Raw genomic sequence first — 14,126 nt, 5'->3', positions numbered from 1 at the left:
TAGGGCCTGCCCCGCTGCCCCCTGATTATGTGAGTGGCCTCCTCTGGACCCTCTCCATGTTGTCACCATCCCTCTTGAAGTGTGGCGCCCAGAACTGGATGCAGTACTCCCGCTGCGGCCTGACCGCTCCAGCTGTGGCCTGACTGCAAAACCCTAGCTGAAGAGGGTTTTTTTTATGCACAGCAGCACACATGTAGACTCTGACTGGCTGGCTGGGGCACAAGGGTGCTTCACTACAGGGGATGCCTCGTAGCGCGTTGAGCCTGGTTGGAGCAGCCCTGGGCTGGCACGCTGACCCCTGGACCTCCCGCCAGCCAGGGTTGCTGCAATCAAGCTCAACATGCTGCAGTCCGGGCACACGTACAGATGCATGCCTGGGAGCTTCCTGGGAGCAATAAACTGCAGAGCAATAAGCAATAAACTCCACAGCTTATTGCTGCCCTCTAATGGTACACGTAGATGCGACCTGCGTTAACTCTCCACATGCCTACTCTTGATGGGCGATGGATGTGAGGCAGCTCACCCCCTTTTCTTTGCGTTGAGCATGGGGTAAGAGCAGGCAGAAAGACAATCATCTTGCAACAACTGACATGTTGCAAGTTCACATGCTATCTGAGCCCCTGATAAACTATTCATTGTGCCCATAACTTCTTATTTTTATGAGCTGCAGACAAAATGCTAATATTAGACATTAACTAAAACATTAAATTAAAGAAAATTAAATATTAAAAATTGAATATTAAACATTAAATAAATGAGAAGGAGATCAAGTATTTAGATCCTGAAAATGGAATTTGGATATGAATGGGGGGCGGGGGAGAGAAAGCAATTCCATGCCATGCTTGCTGTGTGTCTGTTCTCTCTCACATAAATGGCAGCTAAATTAGGGAAGATTATCCCTGAAACTACTCAGTTACTGTGGTTATCTTCCATTTGTGGCAGACTGGAGAGAACATTGAAAACAGCTACTATACATCAGTGGATGCTGATTCCTCCTCTTTTCCCCTTTCTTATTGGTATCATTTGTTCATCAGCAATTCTCAGCTGGAGTGCCGTTGCACCCAGGGTTGCCTTAAGATCCTTTCAAGGGTGTTACAGGGTGCCATACCATGTTAGCACTTTTAGGCGTGCAAACATAACTCACAAGATAAACCCAGAGATTCTTACCTGTCATGATTTTTCTGTGCTGTTTGCAACAGAAGAAATGCTCTACTATTTTCCGTAGTCAAAAAACAGGTGAAAGGGAATTTTACAAGATGTGCCTTGAGATTTAAGGGGTGCCTTGGGTCTAAAAACTTGAGAACCACTAGCTTACATCCATAGCATTCCCTTTCTTGCCCCTTATTTTACTCTTATTCTTCAGTTCTTTGTTTCTTCCACGTAACAGTCATGTCAATTGCTGGCAAAATGAGATGGAGCTTTCATTTTTGAGCAATCAGTTTGGATATGTAACGTGCGACTCAGATTCTGTCTGACAGCAGACAGCTTCCCTCTTCAGCACTGAAATATTTACGAGGGCCCCAAACGTTGCCTGTGTCATGCCACACTATTTTTCATTTTCATGATGTTTATGGCTCACAGCTAAATTACAATACATTCAAAGCATTTATCACCAAACTGCCTTTTCCCTGTAGTTTAAGTAGAGCGATTTATTCTTAGCAAATTTACATTCATAGAATCATAGAAAACCAGGGATGCATTTTAAGAGGTCATGTAGCTCAACCCCCTGTTCAAAGCATTATTACCCAGATCTTAATACTTTCAGACAAGAAACTTCCAATGATGGAGATTTCACACCTTTGAATCATATGACTGAGGGACTGCACAGGCAGCCCAGCTTAGGACAATGGAATAAAGGAAAAAATGAGAGAGAAAGAAGCCTAAACTACTATTGTACCTGTACTGAAACTCTTATGCTCTGTTTTATACTCCCCTACAGCTCCTGTGGGAGGAGATCTTTCTTTGGTTTGCTTCCTAAAGGGCTATAAGCACACATTGTCAGGCTAGGGACAGGCATTCAAGAAGCCTGAGCCTCAGTTGATTCAATCTTTGCAGGTTAGTCTAACTTGGCTAGGCTAAAACAGTTTGTAACTGCACAAACATCCCAGACATGCAGGCACATGCCTGCAGTGGCTCAGGCTAGAAGACAGGGGGCACTAGAGCAGCCCTCCCTTCACTTCTACAATGCTGAGCTGAGCGGGGAGGGGTTCCCCCACTCCTGACCAGCCCAGCAGGGAGTTGATAACACAGTGCTTATCACCCCATTAAGAAAACAACAGAGGGACATTACCAGCTACTTGTTGATTCTGCCTTGTCCCATCTGCCACAGCGCAGACCATAGCCAGTATTTGGTCTGCTAGCTAATACAGACACCTCTCACCAAAGCAGAGGGAAAGGGGGAATTCCTGCTTAGCAGGGAGTGGCGGGGGTAGGGGGGGAGCAGGGAGAGAGCAACTTGGGGGAATAACCTGTGGGTGGGGGGCAGAGAAAGGGGGAAAGCAACCTGTAGTCTCTGCCAGAGCTCCAGCCAGGGGGCAGAGGGGAGGGGCCAGCCCTGCTGTGGAGCAGTGAGCCCTGCCCAGCCCAGAGAACATGCCGGGATGTTGGGGGCTTCTGGTTTATCTTAAACCAGCAGGGGGCCTGGGACAGACATTACATAAACCTGTTTGACCCAAATCATTTAAGTCTGATACTACATTCAATCAGGTTTATCTCAAACTGGTTTCAGCCATTTTCAAACTGGTTTATGTGCACTGAACATCTGTTCTGTTACAGGTTTAAACCAGTTTCTGATCAGTTAAATAGGTTTATGTATAATGCCTGTCCCTGACCAATATGGATCCACAAATACACACACAGTAATCAGGGCTGTCCCTGTGGGAAGGTGAATCGGGGCAACTTCCCCCAGGCTCTGCACTTTGGGGAGCCCCTATGGATACTGGCGTACAGGTCCTGCCGCGGCTGCCATACGCTGCCAGCTCCGCCACGGCTGCCTCGCATCGCCACCTCTGTCATGGCTGCCGCCACCCCACCCACTCCAGCCATTTGCACCGCCCCAGCCCCACATACGCTGATATGCCCCGGGCCCTGCACACCCCTAGGATAGCTCTGACCATCATAGCACACCTCACAGAAGAAAGATATCCTTGTGATCAATTGTCTTCATACTCTGACACTATTCCATTTCCACAGATGCTATTTTTAAAATTTGGTTCATTTCCAAACTTCTGAGGACAATCCCTGTTCTGAAGACCTTATGCTCTAAATAGCTAAGACAAGGCAAGGCAAAGAAGTAGGCTCAAGAGAAAAGTGACATGCAGTAGGTTACACAGCACGATCAGGATTAGCACTTAGGTCGAAGTCTGAGAGAAGTGACCTTGATCAACTAAAACAATTATTCTGAATTTCTTGTAACTTTGCCATTTGTATTGCAGACCAGCTTCAAGCTGAAAATACATTTTTACCGCTCTTTGTCGTTATAGAAGGAAGATTTAATAAGATAGCCGCATAACTGAGAAACATAAATCTTGCTATTAAGAAGTTGCCTCTTTTTCAGATGATAGAAATTTCCTCTCACCATTGAAATACCCCCTATTTCTAATTTAAACATATAAGTGCTTAAGGCCAGATTCCTACACTACCTGCACCCACAGATAAAGGTAACTTGGACAACTCCTACCTGGTGCACCCTAGGCCACTAGGTACACAGATCTCCTGGTAGAAATTATAAGTATACAAGTTTTCACTGAAAAGTCTCGGGGGAGGGGGGAGGGGAAGGCGCTGGAGAGCATGCCTATTCTAACCTAAAATCTCTCTCTTGTGATACATTGCTCCAGTTTGGTCCAGAAGGGGAGGGAAGCAGCAACAGCTATTCACTGACTCTTCCCCAAACAGCAGACTGCTTGGTTTGGGGAAAAGGCAGGTGATTTTTTGGCCTCTGCCAACTTCCCATTTCTACACTTGTCCCCCAGCTGGTCAGTGGGGCTGGGGATTGCAAAGCCCTGGGGGCTGGGAGTTGGGCTTGGGGATGCTGTCCCCAGGCTTGGTTCCTGGCCCCTGGGCTTTAAATACCGCATGTGCCATGGTGGTTTAGAAGCTAAGGAGCCAGTAACCAGAGTAGGAGCAGCTTTCCCTGGCCCTGTTTCCCCATGTCTCCTTTAAATCACCCTGTGATTTTAAACCTGGGGGGCTGCTTATTTACAGCCTGCCCCCTTCCCAAGCAGGGGAGAGGACAGACTGTCAAGTAATAGGCTCTCCTGAGGGTGAGGTATGTCTCTCTCCAGCCAGGAACACATGTATGCTCCAGAGCCTGTGCTACTTTCCTACTGTTAAGCATTTAGGAGAGAACCGCTGTATGCAGCCCTAGTGCAAGGGCAGGCTCCTCAAATCCTTTTTCACAATGTTTTCTGCACTCAAAGTCTTTGAGGTCCCTGGAACAAGATCTGCCCTTTCCAACACCCCTTTTGGTCATGCGTCTCGTCAAGGAAATGGTTTCCTTTCTATGTAGGGGTATTCTGTCAACCCTGTCTGTTCTCCATATTCCAGTTTCACAACCATTGGCAAGTTCTTGGGTTACAGATGGGTATTAATTCATCATTTACTGCATTTCTAATTTGAGTGCTAGCAGCTGAAAGGCACAATTAATGAATTTTGTACAACTGCCATTTTTAGAGATGAAATCTGGCAGTGGCTAGCTGTAATGTTCCTCCTTTTATGCAAAGTCCAATTTCCTGGAAAGAAATTTCTAGGGAATCAATATAATACAAAGACTTATACTCATTGCTCTTAGATAACGCTATTAAGAAAAGTACACTCTTTTAAAATACTTTCAACAAAAAGTTTGGCAGTCCCAAGTTACTAAGCAGAACTGTTGATGGCACAGATTGCCTAAACAGAGAATGAGAACTGTAAAAGGCAATGAACTACAGAGCTGAAACAAAATGGATCATTAGTTACAGTATGCATGCATAAAAAGGCAGATCCTTTGGTGGCATCACTTGGCATAGCTCTATTGGAGGCTATGGAGTTATGCTGATTTTAGAATAGTTCAAATGTTATTAAAGCAAGGCAGCAAGTCATTCATCATTGTCAATTCCCTGGCTTTAGCCAGCCACAATTCTGTAGCTAGTAGCAAGGTTTCCACCACTGTGTTCACCCACAGGCAGAACTTTCTTACATGAGTGTTCCCACTTACTCCCATGAAGTCAGAGTAGCATCACGTTCCTATGAGCCAGACAATGAATCCTGTCCTCTCACTCTGGCTTAATTCTCTCCTAAGGAACTGGGCTTTGGATTTATTTGCTGCAGGGATTTCTCCGTTTCACCCTCAACTGATTAAGAGAAACCAGCACGTACTCTGGTAGTGAGACACAAATACATACATGTCACTGAGCAGTTGTCCTGGCTGCCATATACCGCAGTAGCTATAGAACAAAGTGGTCAAGAGATGGTCAAAATACAGTGCATCCAAGCATCTAAACTAGACGTCAGAAAAGAGGTCAAATGAAGGGCCTTAAATGGCTAACCGATGGGATTAGAGAATGCAGGGATGGGAAACATCTATTTAGGACATTGATTATATTGCCTCGCCAGTGTAAAACCATTCCCTTCAGCACATTCCACCAATGTAATTACTCTTTATAAATATTGCACAGCTATATTGATGGTCTTTCCCAAACTCCAAAGCACTAAGTAACAGACAACTAGTATATTTATTTGACATGACCGAGGCTATTAACACTACTCAACTCTCCCACAGCTGTTCATTTGAGGACACCATAAAACAAACAGGGTAATATCAGAGCACCATACAGTAACTTAATGCTTTAGCTATGGAGTTTAAATTTGTACAAATACTGTGCATTAGAGGCAACTGTGCATCCTTTCTCTCACCCATTGTCTGCCTTGTTTCTTTAAATTGTAAAATCTTTGGTTCCGTGTAGCATGTTTTGTTTCCTGCCTACCTTAGTTGATCCCTGATCTCATATGGGGCCTTAGGCTGTTACTGTATGTAATATATTAGTATCAACCAATATGAAGGTATGAAAATGGATTGTTTCTGAATACAACTGGTTCAGAGACTCTCTGCATTTCTCTTTCACTGTGAAAGATGATTTTAAAAAAAGATGGACCTTTTAGCAAATTCATAACAAAGTATTTTGCTCAATTAGAATTAAGAAATCAGACCACAAACAACGAGCAGAGAGGTAGAGAGAATGGGAAACAATAAGATAAAGCAACATAGTAAATAGCTGCATAACTTGCTTGAAAAATTCAGACTCCAAGACAGAAGTGTATTTATAGAAAAGTTTGGGGAAGAGAACTGAATGGAGCAATATGGTGTAAAGCAGAACATTTACATACATCTCTTCCAAGGTATATGATGGACTTTGCCTTTTGTCCTGTCTGCAATGCAACTGTTCCTGCTACATGAGCAGACTTGATTCAGCAAAAGGGCTTTGCATTAGTTTCCAAGGAGGTTGTGTACTTCACCCTCTGGCCAGATTAAAGCAGAAGTGTGTACTGGAGATGTGATCTCACTGAGCGAGGTGCTGGTCCTCACAGGAAAACATATAAAAAAAGTGTTGCACAATAAAAGAATCTTGGGGCATTAAATATGATGCTAATAATAGATAAATCTGATGCTCCTGGAATGGAAATACTGAGCTGGTTCTGATTTGTTTTTGGAGCATGCAGGGAAAATGTGTGGTATAATGGGCTACAGCAGACAGCATATGAATGCTATCTTCATTGTTAAAAAAACACAAACCAAAACAAAAGCATAGGATCATGCCTTCCAATCTCTTTTGTGTTTTTAAGGGCTTTTTTGGGTTTTTTTTATCTTCTTTAACTCTCTTCTACATAATTAAAAATATTTTAAATGGAAAAGACTTTTTGTATATTCTTATGAATTACTATGGTAATTCTTTGTTAAGCAAGAAGGTAATTACCTACAGCTAAATCCTATTGAATTTGTAAGCACTCAAATACATTCCTCCCTGTGAACTAAAATTTTTGCACCTACTTTTTGTTGATATCACTCTCAGGTTTTAGAATGAATATAAATAAAGTCCATGGCTGAACATTTAGGGTCTCATCTAACGCTGTATCTTTCTTTTTCCTATATTCGTGCTTAAATTCTAGCTGGGAACAGATGATAGAAGTGTTACTTTAAAGCAGCTTGATTGAACTTCATTAAATGTAATTTCTGTTCTACAGTGATATTCCAAATATTTAAGAACTGTACAGAAATAGGAACATGCATCTTTACTTTAAAAAATAAATGTTATTACATTTACCATCTCCCCAAAGAAGTTGTTTTTTCAAGGTGGACATTTTTAACATTGGTAAAACCATCTGCCAAAGCCTGAAGATTTGTACACTGAAGAATAACAGAAATATTCCATGATGAATCACTGCATATTTACAAGAATGATTCTAACAGTACGTTAAACATTGAATTATTCACTGTTGCTTCAAATTTTACATCTTTTCAGTAATTTTCCTACTCCAGGATATTTTTTCCATGTGTTTTATTGTCATACTGGCTTTAATTATACAGCCATAAGGCTGTTGAAGGAATAGATTCCAGAATAGATACAAGTATTTTCAAACCAAGCAAAATTTGAGGGTGAGGGTATGTATATGAAATATCTCGTCAGACTGGAATTCAACATACCATATTCAAAATAAAGATCTGAATACATACGTGTGTAGAAAAAAAATCAAAACGAAGGATTTAGAAAAGGAGAAGAACAGAATATAAATATCTCTCTACAACATTCAGCCATAAATGTGCAAAAAGAAGTTAGTGCTGGGTCCTGATTATAGCTTCTTTCTGATGTGATTGTTACGTGATCTTCAACCAGTCACTTATGGCAAGATCCAAAAGGAGACAAAGGCACCCTCATGCTGAGAACTGCTATGCTTATCTTTTCTGATGCTTGAGAGTGGGATCCAGGACCATACTAGGTGCCTGGGCTCCCTGTACAATGCAGGAGGGAGTTAAGCACCTTAGAATGGGATCCAAAATAATGACCCTGCTGATCTGTAAGCTGCCTAGACTTGGCCAACAAGAAACAATGAAAACAGGGTGTCTTGTATTTCAGTCTTCTCCAGGGTTTAGGCTCCTAAACGTTAGGTTCCTATTATGCAAACACTTCTGCATAACTGAATCCAAGAGTCCTGTGCTATCAGCTACTGATGTGCACAAAGGTAGGCCCAACTATGCCCAAATATTAGCTCCAATTCCTAAGGCAAATAAGTTTTGAAGATGCTTAATTACTTTGAAGGTGCTTAGCGAGCAGCAGGAATAAAGGCCATACCTTTCTTTAGCTTTAGCAAATAAACCTGTTTCTCTCTCAGAGGATCCAATTTTCAAATAAAAGTATCTAAAACAGTGATTCTCAACCAGGGCTCATGCACCCTGGAGTGCCTTAAAATCCTTCCAAGGGGGTTGCAAGGTGCCACACAATGTTATCACTAGGGACCTACTCAATTTGGGATTTTGCGAAATTCGGCGTTGCCTTTGGAAGTCACAAAATTAAAACAAACAAACAAACAAACAAAAAATAAAATGCTGGCTCCCCAGTGGGGCAGAGTCACATGATGGACAGTTCTCTTGGCCAATCAGTGGCGGGGGGGGGACACTGCATGAGAGCCAGCCATCTCAGCCAGTGGAGGGCAGGGCCACTGGGGCCCCTTGGCCAGAGGCATAGGGGCCCTGCCGCGATAAACCTGTGAAAATGGCAGCCAGCCCCATGATCAACCTGTGAAATTGACTCCCTTCCTCCTCGATTTCAGTAGGCTCCTAGTTACCACCGTTAAGTTTGCAAACATGATTCACAAGATAAATCCATAGATTTCAAAAAGAAATCCATAGTTGTTGCCTTTATGAGTTTGTCGCAACGGGAAAACCGCTCTATTATTGTTCTATACTCAAAGAAATGAGTGAAAACTGAGAACTAGCATTTTCTGAGGAGTGCTGTGAGGCTTGCCTTAAGTCTAAAAAGGTTGAGAACCACTGACTTAAGATATAGGAACAAATTACTGGTACTCAACTACCAGTTTGGGGCAGGTAAGGGCCAACATGGGTGACTGAACAGAGCTGTGCGTGTTAAAGGAAATGACAAAGTTTGGAACTAGAAGCAGTAAAAGGGTTTCAGACCCACTTAGGCCATAGCTGTGTATTCTGAGCAGGATGAAGTCCAGCTGATTTCACTAGGTTTCTACTGTAACATGCACGACTGCTTTGAGCACAAACATTACATAAAACTTGGAAATGTACCGCTTTGCACCTGCTGACAACTATTACTAATTGGCTTTTCTCACCTCTGAGATCTACAGAATTATGTTAAAAAATAAATAGGAAGAAAGGAATCTAGTAACAAAGTTTTGAAGTTACAATTTTCCACATTATTCAGTTGAAAACACAGTAGTCTGCTGAATTACAGAAAGATGGTAAGTTCATAATTTTGTCTCTTGATTTTTGTTTACTAACTGAAGGTCTAATTGTTTTGCTCCAGTTAATTAACAATGTTCTCATTTTAATGAGTTATTTCACTGCGTATATTAGCAGATGGATAAAACGCACAGGACATGAATAATAAGACACAGAATTTAAAATTTTGTTTATTTTGGATAGATTTTATTTAACTTTAAATGCTCTGATTTTTTCTTGACTCTGGCAAGTGCATCTACAAGACATTCATTCCAGTTAGGGAACTCAAAAGATCAGTCTTTTCATTATTAGTATTTTAAATATTGTCACAATATAAAAAAATATTTCCCCCAGGAGAATGCTATAGCAATTTACCTAAATTTATGGAGAAGGGACCAATAAGTCGGGTGTTATGATACGTATGGATAGATGCACTATCTACTGAGCTAGCATGCTGAGTAGAGTGACATCTTGTTACCTGAATTTACCAATATAAATACAGTAGAGAAAACTCCATCTGAATAAATTTGCTGTATACTTAAAGGTGGTGTTACTTCCCACCACCCTACATAATTCTAATCTTATGTTCTTCAATAAAGATATTGCAGTCTCCATCAGGATTACAATGTATACTTATTTCAGGAAGTAAAGGGTGACTACATCCATGATATCTGCAGCCCCAATTATCTCATCAAAACTGGGTTTCCCACAGAAAAAAAAAATTGTATACAACCCGAATATTTTTACGTAAGCATGTACAGTAAAAGTCATGTTAGCCAGCATTTTACTAACCGGAATACTCTATTAACTGGAATTTCCAACATCCCCCATTACAAATCCTCACTTTAGTAACGAGTATTTTTGCCGAGTCTACCCGGTGTGCGCATCAAGTATTTCTGTTGTTTATATTAATTAGTGATGCTGCCGATACAGGAGCTGCTGGAAGCCCTTCTACTTGATATCTGCATAGGCGGAGGGAGTAAATTTTTTTGGTGGGGGGTTGAACATGCACACCTTGTCAGGCAGGAAAGTCTGCGGGGGAAAGGGCAGGGGGAGGAGTAAGGGGTCTGTGTGGGGCAGGGTGGGCTAATGCTGCAGGTTGGAGCTGGTATAACTCTCAGGTAACCGTAATTTTTAAGTAACCGGCACCCCCTTGCCCCACTCATGCCAGAAAACAAAGCTTTTACTGTATTCGTAAATGGGACATACACAATATGATTTCATTGAACTGGAGCAGAATCCAGGTTCAACATCAAATCTGATTCATAAAGGAGTCTTACCCATTGCTAAAAGGGATTTTACTAATTGTATCATAAAGAAAAATGTGTTTTTTTGTTGTCAAAAGTATAATACTATATAGTGGAAACTGTGGGCAGCCTCCTTTGATCAGCATAGTCAAAAGCGTGTCTCACTTGTGAAATACCCATTTGCTCTCATGATTTGTCAAACTGCAGTAAGCAGCCCTGCAGATTTTCTTTTTAGCTGTTGTCCCCCAGTACCTATCACTGTAGAAAAGGTTAAATCCAGTAACCTGTGGGCTAATTTGGCAATTCTCATTTTGTAGGCCAAGGCTTTCAGCACTGCTGTATATGAAAAAGGTCAGCTGTCCAGATTACCTCTGACGACCAGAAAAATAGTAGAACTGGCAGTCCCTTTTCATCTAAAACAGCAAACTGAGGACTTAATCCTGAGGCATGCTAAATGGCCTCAACTCACAATGCAATTTAGAGGAGATTGGCTGGTTGGGTATTAATAATCTTTTCATTTCAGAATTGCAGATTCAAATCCATCCTGAATTAATGGTGACTTAAGGACAAGAGCACAGACCAACTGCAGATGCTTCCTCAGCCTGATGAAGGGTATTTACACCTGAAATGTTGCAAAGAAGAATTTTTCCAACTGTCTGAGTTGGTCTAATAAAATATATCAGATTCACCGAAGAACCTTGTCTGCCTTTAAAAATTTGACAATTATTTGCTGGCCGACACAAAATTAACTAGTAAGTTTGGTTTAGTTCTCACTTCATAAAGAACCAACATATATTTTAGCACTATATGGAACTTTACTACTTATTCAGTCAAGATCAATATAAGCCTGTTCCTAAAGAATGAACTCCTCCCTTCGATGTGCAGGACGGTCTCTTCAGAAGATGGTTGAATTATGCTAAGAAGGTTGTACAGAGAGAATTCCAGTGTCCCTGCTAGGTCACTGATTTGTTGAGGCAACAGATTTATGAGAAGAGCAATCTGAGCAAGAGCAATAAAAATGAAAAACAAAAGGCAAGTCATTAAAAGCAATGTCAACTTTTTATTATGTGTACTACAATAGGATCTAGTGGCACTAAACAAAACCGAAGCCCCATTATGAAAAGAGGTACCTTGCCCCAAAAACTCATACTTTAAATTTTTACTAAAAGGAATCAAGACACAGAAACAACAAACACATTTATTCAGTGTCATATAGGAAATCTGTGACAGAGCCAGAAGCCAGGTGTGCATCTTGTGTGTTCCAATCTTGTGTTAAACCACAAGACCTTGAAAAATACTATAAGTTTTGATGTGTATAAAATGGGTACAGAAATGATAAAAAACAGGGAGTCCAATTAGGACTCCTTAACCCATTAGTATTTTATTTGTCTGTAATTCAGTGAAGGCATTAATACTGGACAATTTTCGACCCAGAAAATAAAATATTAAAAATCTTGAAAAAAATCCAAATGAAAACCAATTAGGTACAAAGAGAATAGACCAAATATTTGCTTCCCCGACCAAAGAGATCTGGTACCCTCATGTGCCAGTCCCACAACTCAAAGTCTGCTTTTTCTTTTCTCATGTTGTGTCTTGTACAGTGCCAAGAGACTATCCTCAGATGACGAAATTAAATTGTCAAGATCATACTCCACATCAAATGTAGGTCTCTCTCCAAAAATTACAAGGGCAAGAAATACAGCAAAGTGTGCAGTGAGTCCCCATATTTCATATGACGTATTATGCTCAGGGTCATCATACACAAATGAATGCATCCAATGTGAAACACCATCTGATGCTCTATAAGGCAGAGCTGTGTACTTTACTGGATTGATAAAGTAGTCCAATGGCACCACAAACACAGCACTCACTTCCTCTGGGTTAGGACAGGCCTGGAATGAGTCATCTATAAATCCTGCAACTGGTGTAATCAAAGAACCCATCTGAAAGCAAGAAAAGACATTCACCTGTATGAAATAAGTAAAAATAAACTATTTTAAAAGATGTTTAAAAAAATAAAAGCATCTATTGAAAACCTATTGATAATTTACAAGCCAGTCATACTTGTAAAGCAGTTTTAGTTCCTGATTCAGTAACATAGTGTGCACATATTTTACAACAAATGTTAGTGGCTACTTGTATCTTTACATGTCTTCAGCACTTGGCTGAACTGTAGCCTGTGTATCCTCTCAGCTGCAGGCAGCATGGAACAACCTGTTCGAGTTGTTAGCTTCTGCATGTGCAGCTCTGGGTGAGCTGCTTCCTAAACCACAGCTGCATCTACACGATACCAAAAGGGGCACAGAGGGAATCTGGAGGTGGTGTCAACAGCGTGGCACCATGTTGTTTCCCGTGTCGGAAGACACTCCCAGGGAGGAGTGCCGCATGCCTGAGAATGCCATGGCACGCGTACGGAGTAAATGTGGTTCTAGGTTGAAAGGGAATGCAACGAACAGAAATGCCACCTGACAAAAATCAGCCTGGCCTATTTTGGGGAGTTTTCCTGTTGTCACAAACTCTCTAGGATTTTAACCCATTTTTTGTAATTTACTAGGACAGTGGTGTGGTATGCCTGCCCAACAGACTACCCAAGTAAAGTGCCCCCTACCCCAGCACTATTTGGATTACTGCCTCCCAACAGCATACTTGATGAGCATGGGCAGGACACTACTGTGCCAAGAGTCAGGTTAACTTTTCCCTGGCCCTGCAACTGCTGCATTTGGTAATATGGTGAGCAAGGATCCGAAACCCTTAATCTGGTAGTAGCTCCAGAGCCAGGGAGAGGTTAACCTTGCTCTTGGTGGTGACATTTGACACTTGCCATTGCAGCAATAGCATATTCCTACCCCTGCTCTATTCCATGTGGCTGGAAGCTTCAACAAGTGTCCATGCCTCCATTCACTGAGGGTGTTTATACATATGCTTTGGAGGAAGGGAGGGGTGCTTTCATTAGAGCGGCTGCACTCTAAAGTGCTTGGAGCATCTTGTATATCAGTGTCCCTGCACAGATGCTGATACACAAGATGCTGGACTCTGCTGGAGCACGGTAATTATCATGCTGCAGTAGATTTGATTAATTGAGTCTGCTCCAACATACTGCAATTACAGCGCATTGGAGCAGCATCACAGCACATGCTTAGGTGCCCTGAGCGCCCGTGCCAAACACAGCAGCTGCCTGAGCCTCTTATGGCACATGTGCCACAGGCTGGCCACCCCCCGTAGTTGGAGATACTTATTTTTAAACAACGTACATAGTTATTGCAAGCATCTGTCTTCCATTGAGGAATAAAAGGTTTTAAAAAGGATGTATTTTACAGAAAGAGGATTTCATAGATTTCATAGACATCAGGGCTGGAAGGGACCTCGAGAGATCATCGAGTCCAGCCCCCTGCCCAAAGGGCAGGAAGTCAGCTGGGGTCATAGGAGCCCAGCAAGATAAG

The 14,126-nt window shown here is 41.9% G+C and overlaps 1 protein-coding gene across 4 annotated transcripts in view; it reads right to left on the bottom strand.

The window, feature by feature from the left end:
• Nucleotides 1-11,723: 11,723 nt before the first annotated feature.
• The window catches only part of NUDT7 (nudix hydrolase 7), a 6,967-nt gene continuing 4,564 nt past the window's right edge, over nucleotides 11,724-14,126 (bottom strand). For 2 of the 4 annotated variants that reach the window (XM_019535909.1, XM_019535911.1), the window contains one exon: nucleotides 11,724-12,653. In XM_019535909.1, coding sequence (XP_019391454.1) covers nucleotides 12,246-12,653 — 408 coding nt within the window. In that variant the 3' untranslated portion in view covers nucleotides 11,724-12,245. The remainder of the gene's footprint in view (nucleotides 12,654-14,126) is intronic. The other 2 variants (XM_019535912.1, XM_019535910.1) reach the window with 1 other exon arrangement.

This window comes from Crocodylus porosus, unplaced genomic scaffold (assembly GCF_001723895.1).
Source record: "Crocodylus porosus isolate Cpor-Errol unplaced genomic scaffold, CroPor_comp1, whole genome shotgun sequence".
Classification (NCBI taxonomy): Eukaryota; Metazoa; Chordata; order Crocodylia; family Crocodylidae; genus Crocodylus; species Crocodylus porosus.
This window is presented reverse-complemented; position numbering and strand designations above follow the sequence as displayed.